The sequence below is a fragment of the Pogonomyrmex barbatus genome, unplaced genomic scaffold (genome assembly GCF_055798465.1).
Source record: "Pogonomyrmex barbatus isolate J1 unplaced genomic scaffold, ASM5579846v1 scaffold18, whole genome shotgun sequence".
NCBI lineage: Eukaryota > Metazoa > Arthropoda > Insecta > Hymenoptera > Formicidae > Pogonomyrmex > Pogonomyrmex barbatus.
The window spans coordinates 2,324,202-2,345,422 of NW_028297114.1; the positions used below are offsets into that span (position 1 = coordinate 2,324,202).

At 35.4% G+C, this 21,221-nt stretch overlaps 5 protein-coding genes across 8 annotated transcripts in view; 2 read left to right on the top strand and 3 right to left on the bottom strand.

Annotated features, from left to right (window-relative positions):
* Window positions 1-21,221, top strand: part of LOC105426706 (mitochondrial ribosome-associated GTPase 2) — a 76,661-nt gene that overhangs the window by 52,271 nt on the left and 3,169 nt on the right. The window lies entirely within an intron of this gene.
* Window positions 9-4,339, bottom strand: LOC105426702 (poly(ADP-ribose) glycohydrolase). Of its 2 annotated transcripts, none has more exons than XM_011638030.3 (11): window positions 3,943-4,339; window positions 3,663-3,780; window positions 3,369-3,529; window positions 3,064-3,180; window positions 2,656-2,817; window positions 2,341-2,594; window positions 2,137-2,237; window positions 1,845-2,004; window positions 1,468-1,786; window positions 950-1,184; window positions 9-850 (listed from the first exon to the last, which is right to left on the bottom strand). In XM_011638030.3, the coding sequence occupies exons 1-11, from the start codon at window positions 3,997-3,999 to the stop codon at window positions 156-158; spliced, it is 2,379 nt and encodes a 792-aa protein (XP_011636332.2). In that variant the 5' UTR covers window positions 4,000-4,339; the 3' UTR covers window positions 9-155. The 2 variants fall into 2 exon arrangements, with proteins under 2 accessions (XP_011636332.2, XP_011636331.2); XM_011638029.3 differs by having other exon boundaries at window positions 3,919-4,337.
* On the bottom strand, window positions 5,059-9,604 carry LOC105426703 (uncharacterized). Of its 3 annotated transcripts, none has more exons than XM_089075078.1 (10): window positions 9,113-9,604; window positions 7,337-7,530; window positions 7,034-7,237; window positions 6,825-6,948; window positions 6,541-6,710; window positions 6,296-6,438; window positions 6,011-6,211; window positions 5,547-5,879; window positions 5,288-5,473; window positions 5,059-5,203 (listed from the first exon to the last, which is right to left on the bottom strand). In XM_089075078.1, exons 1-10 carry the CDS (start codon window positions 9,282-9,284, stop codon window positions 5,098-5,100), a joined length of 1,833 nt encoding a protein of 610 aa, XP_088931204.1. In that variant the 5' UTR covers window positions 9,285-9,604; the 3' UTR covers window positions 5,059-5,097. The 3 variants fall into 3 exon arrangements, with proteins under 3 accessions (XP_088931204.1, XP_011636333.2, XP_088931203.1); XM_011638031.3 differs by having other exon boundaries at window positions 9,137-9,452; XM_089075077.1 differs by lacking the exon at window positions 9,113-9,604 and adding an exon at window positions 8,969-8,999.
* Wdr82 (WD repeat domain 82) lies at window positions 10,596-17,347 on the top strand. The gene has a single exon (XM_011638036.3). The coding sequence runs from the start codon at window positions 10,735-10,737 to the stop codon at window positions 11,680-11,682; it is 948 nt and encodes a 315-aa protein (XP_011636338.1). The 5' UTR covers window positions 10,596-10,734; the 3' UTR covers window positions 11,683-17,347.
* AspRS-m (aspartyl-tRNA synthetase, mitochondrial) lies at window positions 14,388-20,618 on the bottom strand. Its single transcript, XM_089075075.1, has 10 exons — window positions 20,261-20,618; window positions 19,894-20,151; window positions 19,439-19,807; window positions 19,195-19,371; window positions 18,900-19,079; window positions 18,709-18,813; window positions 18,422-18,643; window positions 18,129-18,335; window positions 17,882-18,065; window positions 14,388-17,813 (listed from the first exon to the last, which is right to left on the bottom strand). Exons 1-10 carry the CDS (start codon window positions 20,345-20,347, stop codon window positions 17,647-17,649), a joined length of 1,956 nt encoding a protein of 651 aa, XP_088931201.1. The 5' UTR covers window positions 20,348-20,618; the 3' UTR covers window positions 14,388-17,646.

Sequence of the window (21,221 nt, forward strand, 5' to 3'; positions counted from 1 at the left end):
CGTCAAGGTGATTGAATAATCATGTCTTACATATATTTTTATTTACATTGTACTTTATAACTTTCAAAATTTGTAACGTTCAAGATTACAATTTATAATTACAAACAAAATGCGCAGAAGCTGATTGGCATTAATTTAAAACGTTTACTCGGTATTCACGTTATTCGCTGAAAAAAATCTGAAATTTTTCTTTGGCCGCTCTTTCTCAGGAGTGATTTTTGCTTATGCGATTCCGGAGCGTAGTCTTTCAAGATCTTAATGGATTCGCTATCGCTTAATTCTGTAGATTCCACTGATAATTCAGGCTTTATCTTTTTCGATGTATCTTGATTGTCGATAAGATTTTGGATACTTGACTCTTTAGAATTCAAAGAATTTACATCGTCAAACTTATTTGATATCTTATCTTCCAATTTCTTCTTTTTATCAACAACGTTATCTGCAAACTGATTATCTTGTAAATCGCTGTTTTTATGATTATCCCTTTCTCTTGAGTCACTCTTGATTTTCTCGTCGCATATATCTTTAGTATCGAGTTCAGCATTATCGTTGCTATCCTCGCAACTTGTTAGCCAATTCATTATCATTTCCTCCTCTGCCATTTCCTTCTCTTTAGCTTCTGAGTAGTGATATCGCTTGTTCTCGATATCTTTATTTGACAAAGTAACGATTTTGTTTTCCTTAAGCGATGTATCTTTCAAACATTCGGTCGAAGAACTTTCAATCTTTGCCGAAAAATATTTGCTCAATGGCTTTATCCTACTTCTGTTGTACAAGAAACAATAAAAATCCGAATGAGTATTTGATGCAGATTCACGGCGATATTCCGATAGCATTGTATAAAGTCGCGCTAAAAAGATCCAATTAATATATATATGAATATATATATGAATGGATATATAAAATGAATATAATTTTTAAGTATATTAATATTCATCCACACAAATACCTATTTCAATATCATGGTGAACCAAATGTGCATACATCGCTGCCACGTCATCTCGCAGCTTTGTGTTTCCGAAAGTAAAATAGACCATTGATCGGCCTGCAACTGCAGCAGCCATTAATTGTATCAAGACTTTCAACTTTGGATTTCCGCGAAACGCTCCACATCCCCAATTTCCCGTTGCGATGGCAGACAAATTATTCTTATAGACATCAGATCCAACGAATCCGACATAAGCCTATGATCAAGCATTATTAATACAAGATCGTAAATTAATAACTTTTCGTAGCCTACAACTATAATTTTTAAATTTTAAAGGGAATATGATCGAACATTAAAGTTAAAAAGATATTAAATCTCATATATACAGAAATTCAATTATTTTATTTTTTTTTTTTTAATAAAAGTGAAACTTTATTTTCAAATAAAACCATTTCATATTTTAGTAATTTAGAAATCCGAAGCACAAGTTACGTAAATTCTTATTTAAATCCATTTCTAAGCATTTACATGGAGATTACCTTATTAAGCTCACGATTTATGTTGTCCATATTGAATTGTAGCGAGGACTGCCTGAAGTAAAGAGCATCAATAGCGACGATTGACGTCATACGTCTACCGCTATTATCCCTTGGTGTCTCGTCAACAAAATCTCCTTTCCATTTGAAAGTATTGCTGTAACCTTCGTATTTACTGTACCGTTCGATACCGCTGACGATGAGTGCCTCCGTATCATCTAATTCCTCCGTAACCAACATGGTTATCATGAGTTCTGGACATATAACGAATCGTATTTCTTCTTGAACACAGCCTAAGCCTAGCACTCCTCCACCTACATATCTATCATCAGAAAAAGAAATTAATATGATAATAAATCACAATTGTATAATAGACTCACTTATTTGCAAAATCTACTTGGAGCAGCCCAGCTCCCTCAATCTCAATGGTTCCTTTACTCGTTACATGTAACGGTGGCAATTTTTGATCCTGCAAATTCCACTTTGGACAACTTTCCAATGGAATGTAACGTCGTTCGATTGTTATTACACCTTCAGGTGCTACTCTATGTAAAAATTATAAAATTGTATGATTCAAGTTCTATATTATATCCATTCACTACATTTATCAACTAATTGCACAAATATTCATTAGGTAGATTTATGATGTATTCATATTTATGATGTATTCACCTTTAGTTGTTACTCTTCTGAAATAATGGAAAAGACATTTAAGTTTTTCCATCACAGACTCGCACTGATTATGTTTTTCTTCATTATAGGCGGCGAACAATCTAAAATACGCAATTAAAAAGATATAATAAACAAAACCTATATCAAAAATATATTTACAATATCAAATAACTTCAATAAATGATTTAAATCTTAGAATTTTACCTGTTAAAATTAATATATGGATACGTTGCATATTCTGATTGCGGATTACTGGAATTGCGTCTAGGAAATGTACAAAAGAATGCGTTTGCCAGCAGCGAAGCTACTTGTAATTGACTTAAACTGATAGAGCCATTCGTGTGTCGTTTTAATAGAGGTACTGCACCAGTTAGTAGCACGGGAAGCTGCAGAGCAAGTTGAATTATTTTTGGCATCAGAGTTTCAAAGAATATCGTTGTCTCTTCTGAATCCATAACCTGCATTAAATATTGTTATCAATTAGAATATTTAAAAACTTGAATGCAATGAGAGGTATACCTCTGAGAAAAAGTGATGGAGCGCTGCAAAATTCCAACGTTGTGCATATATCTGATTGTATGAAAGTATAGCTTCTTCCAACTGTTGACTGGAAAGAATGCTCCTCAGCAAAGCTTCCTGAATCATTTCCCATCTATTTCGGCAGTTGCGACTTCCGCTTCTCTAAAATAAACTCTAATAAATGAAATATTCGAGCAGGTTCACTTTCTTTCTTTATAATATTCTTTATAATTTCTATATAATAGAATCTTAAACAATTTAAATTTAATTATGAAGACATATAATATTAAAAATATGAAATCTGTGATTTAATAGTAATGATAGCTTTCCTGGATGTTTTCTAAAAAAATTATCTGAAGAATCAACTCAAGATTGTAAATATTGAATATCATATTTGGCAATGTATACCTGTTCTATTGGATACAAACTATGCGCAGAATGGGGCATTCGTACATAGCCTTGGCTCCACTTGTCTATTTGGTGTGTTGGGTATGGCTTTGGTGGGCCATGTGAACGCAACGGCAACTATTGGAGAAAAAGTATATTGCAAATATATTGTATTTAATAAAACATATACAGCAAAATCTATATACATATAAAATATATCAATTTATCAAATTTATACATTATATAAAATATAATATAAAACGTTGGTATATCATTGTTGCATTTACGTGAAATTATGTCATAAACAAATTTGTATGAAATCGCACCATAAATAATACAGTATGGCGGGAAGAGACAACGATTGGTGGATGTTCCTGATATTCGTAAATGCCAAGACCTTTGCGTATCTCGTCCATGCTCATACCCTTCCATTCAGGTACATCATCGGAAGGCTCTGGTTCGTTAATACCAACGGACATAGAGCTCGCTGAAAACGTTTGTGTATTGCAAATGAATATTTAACAAAACACATACAAAATTTCTATAGAAAACTAATTTAAAAAGTGAATATCAATTTTTGTTTATTAGAATCAATATGCAAGTTATATACAAATTCTTACAGTCCGAATTGGCGACATTATTCGTGCTCTGCGACAATTCGATGTCTGAGAACAGATCTGCAGAGAGCTCTTCCTCGAATGTAATTTCCGATTCTGACATTCTATCCTCCGGAAGTGCCTGAAAACACACAGCCGTAAAAATCACACAGTAATAGCGAGATAAGGAACGAGATCACATCTGTTCAAAAGAAAAATAAACAATAATACTGAGACAATATATGCGTTTACAATACGATATAAACGACTTGAGACTAACCAAAATCATTGGCCGTGAACCTACAAAAAATTTTCGGCGAATTTCAACGGCGATTGTCAAAGCAAGATTGTCAATCTTCATGTGAATTCACACATCGTGACATGTCAGATGCCGAATTTAGGTTGCGTTTCGTCGCGTTCGACGTCCTACAGATGTAATATATATGCACAATTCGCGCAAACCGTACGAGTCACTATCCTGCGTTGAGAGATCGAGAATGGTTATGGCAGTTGTGTATGTGTATATATATATATATATAGTTTGTGTGACATCAGATAAGTTTTTTTTAATTCATCGATTAATAAATCGCATTATGCGTAAATGCAACTTTGCTTTATAAAAACAGCATTTGTGCATTATGCGATTAATCAATCGATGAATTAAAAAATTCGTCTATCGTTTCTGTCGGGAAATTTAACGAAAATCAATTTTGAATCGTATTCGACCATGCTTCAGAAGCGTCTTGCGAAAGATTTTGTTCAGCTTATAATCTGTGTATTTGTATTTTATTTCTGCATAGATATGTATTGTGTGTGTGTGTGTGTGTGTGTGTGTGTGTGAGACAAGAATTTTATTATAAATTTTATTATTATTATTTAAATATAATTCTAAAATTTTTATTATATTTTTTTTGTATAATTAAATTGCGAAATTACTTGAACGTCTACTGTTGTATTAAAAAGGAAAAATATTTTATTAAACTTTAAAAATTTACGATTTAAGATTGTATTATAGATTATCGTTTTTTTTTTTAATTTTCGTTTCATTTACATATATTCATAATTCACAAACGCAATTTATTTTTTTGTCTTAAATATTTTTATTCTTTCAGAATATTTGTCATATTCTTGCATTTTCTTATATATTCTTATATTTCTTATATATTTTTTCTCTGTTCTCCATATATTCATTCAGATATTTTTTCATTTTGCTTCAATGCTTATGTGCTTATATTAATTTAATTTAATTTATCTTATTCTAATTACTTTGCACTCGATATGTCTCATCTAGGATGAGATTGTATAATTACAAAGGCTAGTAAAAATATTGATACGTAAACACTATATATATATATATATACACACACAACACGCAACATACTTATATGTATAACAATTTTTAACATTATTGAGGATACCATTTCTTTCATTTCTAACACTTTCGTTATTTTATTTATTGTTATTGAGGTATTAAATTACGCAGGTAACTGAGTATTTCTTCTGTATCTTTTATTAGAATTGCTTGCCTAGGATATTTGAAACAATTTCCAGACAACAATAGATTTCTAAAAGAAAGAATATGTTTATATAATTATGATAAAAATGCCAAGTAATTTGCCACTATATACCTAGTATAAAATGTTTTTTACCTTAAATTTTTCAAATTACCGAGTTCAGGCGGTACATGAGCAATATTATTATTTGTCAGATCTAATACTGCGAGTCTTTTTAATTTTTCCAAAAGTGATACATCTATCTTTGCAATTAGATTGTCATTGGCAATTAAACTTTCCAAAGATGTAACATCATAAATAGATTCTGGTAACTCGGTAAACCTGCAGAATAATAGCGCATAAATTTATTATTTTTGATCTTTAAAAAAATCATAGGCAAACTTATATGTGATACCTGTTAAATGATAGATCAACGTCTCGCAAGTATTTCAAGCAACTGATGCTTGATGGTAAAGACTGCAAATAATTTTTACTTATATCTAAAACTTGCAAATATTTGTACTTTTCACCAATCCATTCTGGTAAGCTCGCTAGATGATTTGAAGTTAATTTTAAGTCCGTCACCGTAACGATTATCGACATTTTATCGGGCAATTCTGAAAATTTGTTTCTACTTAAGTCGATGATTGTGACGGAGGCTTCCGCTGCATTCTCCAAAACTTCATCGGGTAACTCCTGAAGATTTTGTCCAGTTAAACTGAACAACTTTGTATTCTTCATTATATATCTATATTATTAGAAGTTATATTTTATTTTATTATTAATTTTGAATATAACATTAGATTATTTTTAAAAAATTTCTTAAAAAATATAAGAATTTCGATTATGATTATAATTAATAGATTAATATTTACATACTTATCGGGATAAATATTATTGCTTGTACTAGGTTGTAATAATTCTTTGGCATTTATACTTGTATTATCTACCCTTTGGCGAATGTGTGTCAAAATGCGAGGTGTTCCACATCGTATTATATCTCCTCTTATATTTTTTATATTATTTCCCTTTATCGTAAACTGCTTCAAATTAGGCAATATGCCAATACAATGAGGTATTCTACACAAAAATTTATTTTAACGAATAATCTAAATATATAAAATAATGATATTAAAAGGAGAGAAAGAGATTTATGTAACGTACAAAGATATATTATTATACGATAAATCAAAAACCTCTAATTTTATCAATTTGATTATTTCTTCAGGTATTACTTCAATTTTATTGCTTTGCAACGTGAGCTTTTTTAGGTGTCTTATTGCTTCTAAGCGTTGCGGATCAATTTCCTATAAGAGAAAAGATTATTGCCTTAGTAAAATAGCGTTTATAGGAAAAAGTCAAACAATTTTGATTTTCTCAAGAGACCATAAATGTATATTAACACATACAGGAATGTTATTGTTATCCAAATGCAATACTGTTAAAGCTGAACAACCTGATATGTCTGGAAATTCTTGCAAATTATTGGATTGAAACATGATTCTTTCTACTTTTCGCAATTCGCTTAATGGTGGTAACGTTTCCAATTGGTTAAAGCTAGCATCTAATGTTTTTAATGCTACCAGAAAATATAATCAAACATTACTAGATAATTAAAATATGTATTGTACATATGTCAACATAGGTCATTTTTCAATGATTAATGCATTTAATGTATATGAAAGAAACTTACATCTCATACTTGTTATATCGGGCGGTAATTCTTTTATCATATTGTGACACAAATTTAACGTTTCTAATCGTACCAAATATCCCATTCCAATTGGTAATTCACTTAAATTATTATACGATAAATCCTAAAGAGACGAATGTATGCAACATAAATTATTTTGTTTAAGAAATCATGTTTACATATAATCACATATAATATATATTTTTTACCATATGAGTTAACATGATTAGATTCCCAATCTCGGCTTCGAGTGTACTTAAATGATTACTTTTTAGATATAACTCACATAATTCCTCCAATGTGTAAAATTCACGAGGTAAATCTTTCAGTTTGTTGTTGGACAGATTTATTATTTTTAACTTGCGCAGAGAGCCGATCTCAGGTGGCAATTCTTCTAACAAATTGTTGTGCAACTGGAAACGACAGAATTTTTTAAATAGAATAGAAATATTGAAAGTTTAATGTACATGTATTTAGAATTTACGTGCGTACGGCAAGTAATTTATACATACATTTAAAGTACTCAGTTCTATTAGAAATTGTATCTTGTCATTGATTACAGTTAAACTATTGGAGCTTAGATCCAAAATCTTCAGTGGTTCTTGTTCCCACCATCGTTCTTCCTCGTGTACATAATCGAGCTCGAAATGCAGGTCACATAATTCTTCTTTTGTTAATTCGTTTATGCTCCATATTCTATCAGGTACTGTAATGTATGTTAATTTCTACATTCAAGATTTCATGCAATACTTCGTTTTGCTATTAAATTCAATGAAGGCGTTCACTGAAATTTACTTACCCGTTAGAAATGGACTTATCTCTAAGCTACGTCGAATATGCCTAAGATCATACGATCAGTTCTAATATTATATTTAACAAAGCATGCAAAGCAATTTAAGATGATTCTGTTGACGATGTCAAGCATGTTTTATTCATAGTAAATTGTTTTTAAATAGCATGTATCATGGAGCATTAGTAACACAAATCAATCAAATAAGATAAATATAAGATAAATATAAACTTAAAAATTAAGTAAAATATTAAATATTTGTTACACTTATATATTTTCATTAAAATTTGGAAAAAATTTTGTCATATTTAGAATTTATTATACATTACATTGAAAAAGAATTTATTATATACTATATACAATAAAAAAAAAAAAAGAAACACAATTGTATGAAACAGAATTTATTTAACTTCCAATTATACACATAATTAGATTTGTAGGATATAAATATATAAAGTAGATGCCAATTCATTACGCCAAATAGTTTCTCCTGCCTAGAACTAATAATATATTAATAATATATTAAAATACACATGTTGATACTTTATATCCACAAAATCTTACATGACAGAGTGACGAACAACAGCGAAACATTATGCATATCTCACTTCTTTACATTCTTGTTCATATTCCCAATGCATGTGTGTATCATATATAAATAAAATAACTAACATAATATAAATAATATAACATAATATAACATAATATAAAAAATATAAATAAAATAACTAAATATTTATTGAAATATATTCAAGCAATAAACACAGGCAACAATGAAATAAAAGACCTGTATAATGCATTTAAAATTATGTCGATGAAATTATAGATATTTAAACCCTTTGCACTCTTTGTACATCTGCAATTTACTCTCAAAAATAAAAATAAAACAATGTGAACTATTTCTTATGATATTTTGAAATGACATTTTATGTTTTCACTTTATATTCTGCACAAGTTGATAAATTTATTACAAATTGATTGATGATTTAAATCATGAATACAAAGAGTTAACATGGATACATATATGGCTTTACCACCACAAGCATGCACATCCAAGATCTGTTCTTTAGCTGAATTATAATGAATAACCTTTGTACTTAAAATATTATAAATATATATTTAAAGTTTAGGAAAAACTTGAAAAGAAGTTTTAATACAGTCTAATGTGGCAATAAAGAACAGGTCTTCAATTATAAGTGCAAGCTCTCTTATGACCTAAACGAAAACTGGAGCATGCTTGAAATAATAACTGTGTTACGCAAGCGAGTAAAGTCCTAGACACAATGAAAGAAATAGAAAATAAAAAATTAAATTGCGACATATAGAAATGTTTTAATATACAATCAAGAAATACCAAGGTACTCCTTCATTGTTCAAAAATAATTTTCTGTTCTTAATTCCTTTCCATTCATTGTGTGTAAGCTCCAAGTGTACGACGAATCTGTATGGGATGTTGACGACGCATTCGATCATACAGAGTTCACAATTCAGCGTGCACAGACAGGTGCTCGCAGATATATACCCGTGGACAATCCCTTTGACGAGAGATTCAGATGTCCCGTTTTTCTCGCTTCTAAAATGACGCTTCTCGATAACTCAGCATTGTCCTCGTTTTTGGTACGCCGTTTAAACACTGCCTGATGATTGACTTTCTTCTTGACACCGCTCATCGTGGAATGAGACACCCATCGATGATCGTACCTCCGCCTCGATCCTAGAGGTGCGCCCAGTAGATTAAACGAATCACGCGACCTCCGTTTACGCGTGGGAAAAAACGCAGAAAAATAACACGCGTGTATACCAAACACAGGTGGGCCCTACCTTGTGTTTACACTGTATTGTACTTTCTGCACTGAAAATGAAACTGAGATATAAATAATGAATTGAAATGAAAGAGAGAGCAATATACAGCTGGACCGAGAGGAAGCGAGAAACAACAGCCACGGAAGTTAAATCAAAGGAGAGAAAAGACGAAAAATTTATCTGCGAGGAACGAATCTCTGAAGTCAAATTGCCGAACGTTGGAAAGAGAGCGATGATAAAAAAAATTGAAAATATCACAAACTGCTTAGCCTTGCAACATTATCGACCGGGAAGGATCGCGGTTTACCGAGTCGCTTGTGCACTTCTACACCACGGTTGCACGTTGAAGGCCGCTATGCATAAACTGCTGACGAGAAAAACGCGACGTAATCGCGTTACGAGGCGATAAAACTCGGTGGCGCTATTACTGCACCTTCGGCAAAGCGTGAACTCGCGTGATCGAACGATCGTGGGAGTTTCGCGTCACGATCTCGCTCGCTCGCGACCTCATGCGTGGCAGCCTTCACGGCGCTGGAACGGGAGCAGTGCGCTGCGCGCCTGCCGAATACGCCGTTACGGATCAGGGGCACGGACAGGCACGGAGCGAGGGACAGGGACACGCTCTGATCGAGATACACAGGTACACTTAGTAGGCACGCTCGCAGGGGACGACGACGACGACGACGACGACTCGCCGTCCATTTCTCCCGAGCGAGGTTGGCAGGATTTGTTTGTGCTTACATACGCGCGGTGCTGCGCTACCTCGGCGACGGTGGTCCCCGCTGAGCGTCCGTTTCACGGGACTGGAGAGGAGAGCCACGTCGGCGGAGAGGGTGCCTGCCGCGCGGTGGTCCACGTAACGCCTACGGTGAACGGATGCGAACGGTGTGGTGAGCGACCTGGGGTGAGAACGAGACGGCGTGACGGAGTCCTCGCCCGCGTCCCGGTGTGGACAGTTTCTCCTCTCCCCCCTCTCTCTTTTCCCTTCCCTTTTTCCCACCCCTATCATTTCTCATAGGTGTGCTCGACGACCGCCCCGTTCACCTCCGGAACGCGCGTTTCTCCTTTTCCTCCTCCTCTTCCTCCTCCTTCTCTTCCTCCTCCTCCTCCTATTCCTCCTTCCTCCTCCTTCTCCTCCTCGTCATCCTTCTCGACGAGGATCACCTTGGCGCGATCCACTCCACGTCCACATCCGTGACCCTCGCCCGGCCCCTGCGCCCGGCAGTCTTCGCACCCGGTTACAGCACAAACACAGAGATTGTGGAGTCGAGGAGGTTAAGGGGACGGCACGAGAAGGAGGACGCGCCGTCCATCACCATGAAGCTCGTCGACCACGTGGTGAGGAGCTTCAAGGTGGCCAAGGTATTCCGCGAGAATACTGATCGGATAAACAGCATCGATTTCTCGCCGAATGGTGACACCTTGATCTCCTGCTCTGAGGACGATCAGATCGTCATATATGATTGCGAGAAGGGTACACAGGTGCGGACGGTCAACTCGAAAAAGTACGGCGTCGATCTGATACACTTCACCCACGCGAAGAACACCGCGATACACAGCAGTACGAAGGTCGACGACACGATTCGCTATCTCAGTCTGCATGACAACAAGTACATACGTTACTTTCCTGGTCATACAAAAAAGGTAGTGTCATTATGTATCAGTCCTATCGAAGACACTTTCCTCTCCGGTTCCTTAGATAAATCGCTGAGATTATGGGATTTGCGTTCGCCGAACTGTCATGGGGTGATGAACGTCTCAGGACGACCGGTAGCAGCTTACGATCCTGAGGGCCTCATCTTTGCAGCTGGAGTAAATTCGGAAAGTATCAAGCTGTACGATCTACGTAGCTTTGACAAGGGGCCCTTTGTCACCTTTAAGCTCTCTCAGGAAAAGGAGTGCGATTGGACTGGACTGAAGTTCAGTAGAGATGGCAAGACTATCTTGATATCCACTAACGGTAGTACAATTCGTTTAATTGACGCTTTTCACGGTACACCCTTACAGACTTTCGCTGGATATCTCAACAACAAGGGAATCGCTATAGAGGCCAGTTTTAGTCCGGATTCCCAATTCGTGTTCAGTGGCTCCACGGATGGCAGGGTGCACGTGTGGAACGCGGAGACCGGTTACAAAGTTTGCGTGCTGAACGGTGATCATCCAGCGCCGGTACAGTGTATCCAATTCAATCCTAAATATATGATGCTGGCATCGGCATGTACCAACATGGCTTTCTGGCTACCCACCATCGACGAAAACGCATAAAATTAATTTATGAGAAATTTGAATCCACACCTTGAAAAGGAAGAGAAGGAGAGAGTGAGAAAAGAAAACAGAAGAGAGAATAGAGGCAGATAGCTGAAAATAATCAACCACGAAGGAAGTGAAGGATATTTATAACTTATATTCGACCGAATACATTTACATTGCATTTACATTATGTGTACAAAACTGGAACAGCTATTGTGCGACGTGGTATCAGTACCGAAACGCATCCGAGGAAGCAAAACAACAAGTGCAAATAACGTGAGAGCTCGAACAGCTAGACCGAGAAAATCACTGTGGAGTACATCTTCTCCATCTGTATCGCCATCAACGTCATCGTTATAATAATACAAGGAAATCCATGTCTTTTAAGACGTTTCGAATATATATCGTACAGCCTCTTCCTTCGTCTGGTAGGCGTTTAGCGATATGTCAAACGAAATTCGCATGCAGGAAGAGGCAATCTTTGGATTTCGTCCGTTCCCGGGCAGTCGGTTGTCTCGCCCGATTGTGTTCGAGAAAATAGATGTAGAACGAATCCCGTAGTGCTGATCGTTTCGTAAACGATATAGAACGACGCTCTGCCGAAAGCAGCCAGCCGTCTTTGAGAATTTTGTACGCGAAGAACCGTACGCCGAAGCTAGACGTAGGTAACTTTACGGACATCTAGAGGGACAAGATTCGTGTATACGATCTATACGATGTCCTTGAATACACACGCATTTTATCAAACATCATCGTTTTCTCCTCCTCATACAATTGAACACGTTAGTGAGAGGTCGCATCGGCGAAATTGGCTTTGTATTATCGGCAGTTCTTTTTTATCGTGGAATTGGTGTAATCGTATTGTTAACATGTTTAACGCGTCGAATGCCTTACATTTTTAATAATCGGTTTCGCGCGTATGTCTCGGGCATTAAGACGTTAACTTAATTAAGAAACACAAAAACGCGTGCTAGCAATTTCCAAATAATTGAAGCGAATTCCATCAATATAAATAGAACGCCAACTATTTTCAACAAATAGTTTGCGTTTAGCAGATTTGATTATCATTATAGTTAATCTAATTAATGATTTACATGGTCGTATACAAAATAAGTTCCTTTTAAGCTGATCGAAACTGCGCGAAGTGTTATCTTTGTGATAACAATCTTGTGATATTTTGTTTTTACGTTGTCTAACTTTGTCTATTTGCGACACGGATAATTGGATGTCTTAGGTTTAGTCATCAACCTTCAATTCTTATCTCATCACTTATTTAGCTTTCAACATACATAAGTTGTAAGTAATATACAAGATAATGCGCATTATCTTGTAAGAACCAACCATACGTAGCTGACATTAAATACATGATATATAAAATGTCATCTCTCTTAAAATTCGTAACTTTCGTCGAGCGTGTAAACGTGAAAGAAAAATTGTCGGAATATTATCTTTTTCTGTATGCGGCCATGCTCAATCGATACATAGCAGTACTATCTAGTGCTATTTTGTAGTTATGAACTTGGGATTGTATGCTTATTGTCTTTCCTACTCCTCACTTGTAGTTATCTTTCAGATTAGTTTCGTCCCTGAAATCAATCGCCACACGCTGCGAGACAGCTATGAAGTAAGAAGTGGGGAAGATAATAAGAGTGTCAATTCCAAAACTCAAAACTGCAAATCCTGAACAGCACTCCAATGTAAAATCATCGAAGAATACCTAATTGCATATTTATACACCTGACGGATTTCCGATAATCGAAGGCAGTAAGGAGAAGGAGGAAGAGGAGAAGGAGGAGAAGACGTTAATGTCGCGTATGGAAATGGCCACCACTATTCTCGCTTTCGGAATATACCACACTCGAGAAATTGCAATGATCGTTACACAGAGAACCGGAAGAGAGACAGTTTTGCGTGTCTCCGTTCGTGAAAGGAAGCGACGATTGTGGTAGTGACGATTCTATCATTGCCATCGGTATACCGGAAGATATACTAGATGTGTCCATTAAAAACTATAGGAGCTTATTTATTGCGTGAAAATCGCCTAACGACGATAAAAAAGCGAAAGAAAAAAGAAAGCGAGAAGGAAAAGAAGGAGCGCGAGTCTCCACGAACGACGAAATCCTGCGATAAAGCGCGTTGCATTACTCGCGATATATAATATCTCGTATTCATTACGCGAAAATACGCATACGTGATTGTCAGCAACAAATTCACATTTCCGTATCGTATTACATTAATTTATCGATGTTATCGCTTTTACATGATATACGTATGAAATCAGCGGGCTAAATAAAAAACATGACGTTCGTAGAGACTGGGGCTTTGCTCTCCTTCTTTCTCGCTGTATCGTATTTATTACGAATTAATTGCGGTAATATTTACGCGCAATACAGAATGATGATTTATGGTTGTTTCTTGCCGAATGAAATCTTGTACAGGTACACGTAGCATATGCACGCAAGAGTTTTTCGTATTTTCGTTAAGAAGCAACCATGATCACATCGGCGATATATTCTGTCTCCGCGAAGCGAATAGGCAAGTGTCATCGCACAGCCAATCTAGTTTCTTCGTTAAAAAGAAATGAGAAGATAAAATCGAATTTCGCTGTATTGCTATCTGTGAACTGTACGAATACTACGATCGCACGAAGCCGCACGGCGAGTCTTAGGTTGCAAATATCCAATATTTCCGTTCTCTTTCTCGCGCGTGCTCTTTTTATCTCTCTCCCTCCCTCTCTCTCTCTCTCTCTCTCTCTCTCTCTCTCTCTTTCTCTAACTCTAACAAATCTCAATTTCATTTTTCGCATTTCTGCGAAAGCTCTATAGTGATCCGAATTCGACCGTTGTGTTCGATCTATTCGCCCGCTACTCCTCTCGTCTTCGTCCTTTCGTATATGTATATACGGTAGTATCCATTATTTCCTGTAGATTTTCTAGGCGTCTCCGTTTAACATATTTTGTGCAAGAGCGTGGTCAATATTTTATTCGATTATATATGTATGTGTGCATGCGTGCAAGTATATGCAAGTACGAGCGAGAGAACAAGTGATTATATACGTTTTACGTGCGAATCTGTCTGTGTATCTGTCTGTGCGATTTGCGTGAGTGAGAGCTTGCCTCCTGCGCTGTAAAATAGTATTTTTTTATAACGGCGATGCAGTGTGCGCGAAAGAAACGCGTTGACGGGACGTATTTGCGAATTCGCGCGAGATAAATCTCTCGCGCGTACGCTTTCGCGAGGGAGAAACTTATTACAGAGAGGAGTACAAAGATGAACGAAAGCTTTCGACCCTTTAGTCGCACGGCTCAAGCCTCGAACTAAACGGAAACATCGCGTGCGAATATAGAATTAACTTTTTTTTGTACAACAACGTAATCACAATTTTGTTTTTAATCTTTTAGAATACACGAATGTGTTATCTAAGAAATACTTTGAATTACAAATTTTTATCGCATAGCTTAAAACGAGATATACATTTATTTATATTTATATAAATCTTAAATTACAGTTTGTAATTACGCATTGCAATAAATACGCAATTAATATTTACGCAATTAATTATTTATAGAGCTCCTCAACGAGCAAGATTTATAGTTATTGAATAGTGACCATGAGGTTGAATTTTGCATCGTTTTATCTCATCTTGCGGTTTTTTTCTCTTTTTATATATAAAAATACGTATACGATACGTAATGCGCTGCGCGGCGAAAGGGTTGAAGATCGATCGAATCACCTCGAGAATATTACAAACGATCTACATATTTAGATTAAACACAATTTGACACACGTATATACTGCCAGCCAACCGAGCGAGTATCCCGACCGACCACGGGCCCGCGCCTTCAATCTCGTTCGATGCCGAGAATTTTGAGAGCCCTTAAAACCAAGCGCAATCGACTGTACTATTATTACAACTATATTACCGCTATTATTACTACCGCTACGTTAAGCGTATAGATTAACCCGCCGGTTTGAAGCCCTACTCGAATCGGTGAACTGACTCACACCCGAGCGACGAGAAAGTCGTGGACGGGACGAAAAAGTAACTTGATAATACGAAACGTTCTCGTCTGAATTCTTTCGATACGAATTCTCCTCTTCCAAGAAAGCCGAAAACCAGCCGAAAACCGCGTAATAGATTGTACATATTCCGATAAGTCACAGCGATTAGACTTACACAAATAGGAAAGAAAAGATAGATGATTCTGTCGATCAGATCCATCGGGTCCCGTCTCTCGCCCGAATACTTCTTTCGTCACAAAAGAAAAAAAAAAAGTAAAAAGATATGATCGGCTAGGGGCGTAAGTACTTGCGTTTCATACTACAAAGAAAATTCACATCATAGGTATTAAATACAGGATAGCGTTTGTTAGAGCCTGGCTGTTTCGAGAGATCAGGCATTCTTAACAAAACTGTAAACGTGATTACGTCCCTCCAGTTCACGATCACCCGTTAGTTATGGATTATTTAGAATTCGGATTTAATATTAGATAGATAATATCTATATATCTCTCGCAAGCAAAGCAAGCGAGACTTAAATCAAGAAGGGGGAGGGGGCTATCTAAGTTTAAGTTAACATGCGTTTTGTTAAATGTGACGGTTCTCGCCTTGCTGCAGCCGCTCGCGTTCACCAAAAGGTACATTGTAACGGAAGAGGAAGAGATACCCGATAAGCGGATCTTGTGATTCTTCTAAGTTCCTACGTTAAGTCTTCGTACAAATTGCTTTCGCCAGCCAAGGCAGAGAAGACTCTCAGCGCTTGTTGTTGATCTCGAACCTCGATATTTCGTCGATACCGGGCAGGGCTTCGTACCGATTGTTGTAAACTGCATGCGTTTTAGAATACTAGGAACGTATGACAATATAGACACATCGCATTGGAGCGATCCGAGTAATTCGCGCTGTATAACGGAACGATTTATAACGATTTTCAGTCTGCTGGAAGTATATGTCAAGTCGAAGAACACGGCGCTTCTCTTGTTACGTCCTTGCCGACTACTAACTTGATCTACGGGATTTGCAAAAATTTATGAGAATTACTTGATTCGGCGTTCAGTTACAAATTGTTACGTAATAATAACGGCATGAAAGAAATGTGACGCCCGTCTTCATAATGTCTTCGCTACTGCTCCAAGAGACTAGCATTGTGAAACTGGTCTACAGATGTACAGTTGCATTGTCATTTTCTGTGTAAAAAGAGAAAAACGAAATCGCAAGAGGATTAATTGAACAGATACACTTGTCTTAGTTAATGGGTCTTTTTAACGATTTTGACAAATTTGACGCATCGCGAACTGAACAGATATTTCATCACCATTAATGTTTTGTTAATATGTAATCGTTCCAATTCATACACTGTGGGCTGTTGCAAGATGGACATTGTATGTGATTAAAAAAAAAAGCGATGTAAATTTTCGTCCATCGAGACAATTGGTAGTCACGACATATCAGCGTATTTGTTAAGAGATTTGTTAGGTTGACAATTTTCACTTGACAGGAGAGAGGCTCTCAAGAAGTGTACAAAAAAAAAGGAAGGGACCTTCTTGGATCCTTCTTGGAAATGAATGTCAATAGTTTAGTGCAGGCTGAATTGTATTTTTTATTTTTCTGTAAAAACATTTCGATTGAACGCACGAGAGTTTACTAAAAAAAAAAATAAAACACTTTTTTTGTACATCTATTTTTTGTCTTTTTATTTATTCTGTTTGTGGAGCATAGTTATATGCTTCTTCTGACTGTTTTACTATTCTTCTATTTGAGACTTAGATGATTACTTACAATGATAAAAGTATTGCCAGAAAATAACTAATGCTTTAAAAACTATCCTAATTCAAATAATTTTTATATTTCTTTTTGTATGCGCAAGAATGATTTACATCATTTCGTGTGATATATAAATACACACACACACACACACACACACATTATATATATATATACACACACACATAATACAAACCTGTTATAAAAAAGAAAATTTTACGACACTTTTTTCACCGTTTGTATATGATACAAAGTCTTCAACTCGTCTGAAATGACATCAGGTGCTCCGGACATTAAATCTCGTCCTTCCATCGTTTTTGGAAAAGCTATAACGCTCCTTATACTTTTTGCATTACAAAGTAAACAAACGAGACGATCCAATCCTTGAAAAATAAATGAACATGTTTTATTTTAATTGACAAATGTTATTTTATTACTTGACAATTAGTACCTATGGCTATTCCACCATGAGGTGGGGCTCCGTAAGTCAATGCTTCGAGCATGTGCGATAATTTTGTTTCATCTATGTTTAACATCCTCAATACTTCTCGCTGCAAGTTTGCGTCATGGATTCGAATGGAACCACCCGCTATTTCCGTTCCATTCATAACCAGATCGTAATGTAAACCTCTCACCTACAAAAGGAAGATACGTAAAAAATAATAAAATTAATTATCCCATTTAACTCTTTCACTGACCTTTAGAGGATCAGTTGTGAGGTATTCCATGTCATCTGGATGCGGTTGCGTAAATGGATGATGCGTTGATTGCAGTGTACATTCTTCGAATGTGAACAACGGAAAGTCCGTGATCCATAAAAGTTCAGTTTCGGACGAACGTATCTGTTCACCTTTTGCTTCTAATATATTTGTAAATTCGATACGTAGCTTTCCTAAGAGTTTTAACTAAAATTTATAGTATTTGTAAGTGAAAACAATAGTTTATTATCTCATTAAAGAAAAAAAAGAGAGGGTTCGGTTTTTATATTTACTGCATCCATTCGATGTCCAATTGCTAATAATAGTACATCCCCTTCCTCCAACTTGCAATACTGTGATACATCTTCCGCTATAGTAGCAGATTTCGATTTAAATTTATCTAACTGTGCTCTCCACGAATTGCTTTCAATTTTTAATTGAACTAGTCTCGTAGTATGGAAATAATCACTACGAATCTTCGAGAGTTCCTCTCTGACAGATTTTGTTAAGTATTTCTATGATATCAACAAAAAGCTATATTTATTTTATACAATGGATATAAATCCAATTGAATACTTACCGATTTTTTTGAAAAAACTAACGCGTACACTTTCTGTTCACCATCTTTAGATTTCACAGCTTCCTTTAATACTGGTAGATCAAACATATGTGTGAGATCTTGTATCTGTATACGTAAAAAGCAAGTTTGTATTATTGTATTTAAAACATCACATTAATTTCGCAAAATAAAAGATGAAGGAATTTTCTTACTTGATACGGTATCCTCAAATCCGGTTGTTCACTACCGTACAATTCCATTGCGTCTTCATACATCATGAGTTTGAAAGGCACTTTTATGGAGCCTAATTCTTCTGGCCATGAGTACATTAATAAATTTTCAATTAAACTCATTACTCCGTCTCGATCAACGAACGACATTTCAATATCTAACTATAATACAATTAATGATTACAATTAATTACAATTACAATTAATGATATTTAATACTGATAACACATAGCTAATAATAAAATATAATTCTTATACATGAATATAATATAATTACTTGCGTAAACTCTGGCTGTCTATCATGCCTAGCGCCTTCGTCTCTGTAACATCGAGCGATTTGAAAGTACCTATCAAAGCTGCCAATCATGAGAAGCTGTTTAAACTGTTGAGGACTTTGTACCAGTGAATAGAAATTACCCGGTTGTCTCGTGGGCACTATAAATTCTTGCGCGCCCTGAAAACAATAACATAATTTTTATATTTGCAATATAAATTTAATAAAAATTAAATAAAAAGAATACCCCTGGTGTACTTTTAAACAGCGTGGGCGTCTCGATGTCCACAAAGCTACATTCATTTATCAGGAATTCTCTTATCTTCATAATGAAGGAAGAACGTAATCTTAAATTTTTTTGCAGTTCGGGGTATCTTAACGATAGATATCTGTATTTCATTTGCTGACTCTCCTTGGCTTTGTTATACTCTCTAATGAACAGTGGAAGATTTTGCGATGCTACGTTTAGAACCTTCAGAGATTCTACATACACTTCTATATCGCCCGTTTTCATTTTCTTATTCTGCTGGCCTTCAGGTCTTGATACGACTTTGCCTACTATGCTTAAGACACTTTCGAAAGATAAATTTTGTATAATTTCTGCCAAATCCTTTCTCTAAAATTACGGGAAACTTTTTGATGCTTTATATGGTACAATTGTTAAGAATTAATTTTGTAACATAACAACAATTATTCACGTACATCTTCTGGTATAAGCAACTGTGTTGATCCATACGAGTCTCTTAATGTTACAAACTTTTTCATTCTCTGAAATTCCATCCAGCCACTTAATCTCACTTCTTCTCCAACATTCTTAAGTGTCAGTTCACCACATGTATGCGTTCTTAAGACATATCTGTTGGCAGGCAAAACTGGTTCCTTTATCAATGATGCTGATTTACCAACCACTAGATTGTGTACAGAAGCTATTGAGACTGAAGACTGATCCTTTATTAAAAACTAAAACAGAATTTTGTATGATATTTTTCATTTTATGTGAATATAGAAGGATATTGATTTAGACTGTGATATCAAAACTATCATAGAACACTTAGAAACTTATATTTACTTTTTGTAAATTACTTATTAATGGAAATACATAGTATTTTGTTGTAATATTCGTGCAGCTAAGTACGATTCTGCTTCTGGCAAACATCTTACATATGTTGGAGTACTTCTCGAAAATTAGAACAAATTGAAGCTAAAGTTCTGAAAACTGTTTCACCTTCTGTTGAACAACAAAATGTTTTCCTTTATACTATCATTTATAAAATCATTGTCCTCTTTTCACTTTATACATCAAAACCATTTTCTGTATAAATTATCTTCTTATAAAATAGTTTTTTGTTTTGCACATGTGGCTATTCGTTCCACTGAAGATTCCTCGTGCTGTCAAAGTAGCTTTATCTGTCAAAAAAATAATATCTTGATAATTCATGAAAAATTTCTGAGAATTATTATAATTACGTAAATTTATAAATCCACAATATGAATTTTAGCACCGCATTGTTTAGAGTCACAACGTCAATACCTGATCTTGGATTAATTACAGTTTGTTTCTTTTATAAGTGGATTAACGTATGTACACTTGTTATGTACTTAGAATGAGATAGATATATGTATCTAAAGTTGGATGAAAGCAAGAAAGAAGATTTTAGTGCAGTTGGATGTAGAAGGATTAAGAAGATTTCACGTGGAATATCACCGTTTCGACATTGACATCTTTTTTTCAACAAAATACATTGTCGAAGAATAGGCGATAAGATTATGCGTTGTGAGAGGATAATATTAAAGTAGAAGGTTAGTCGAACTTGCCTGACATTCATCCCAATCTCAATTGCGAAAAATTATCGTACCTAACCTATTTTCCTAACCTTTAATACCTGGCTAGGGATAACGCTGACTTATAACAAGTTCAAACTTCAGCCTTATCCTACACTTTTAGAAGATATGAAATTTCGCAATTTTTGAGGTTTCATTCAAAATAAGTGTCACAAAATCTGATGGGTTGATGATGCTTAGGAAAAAAA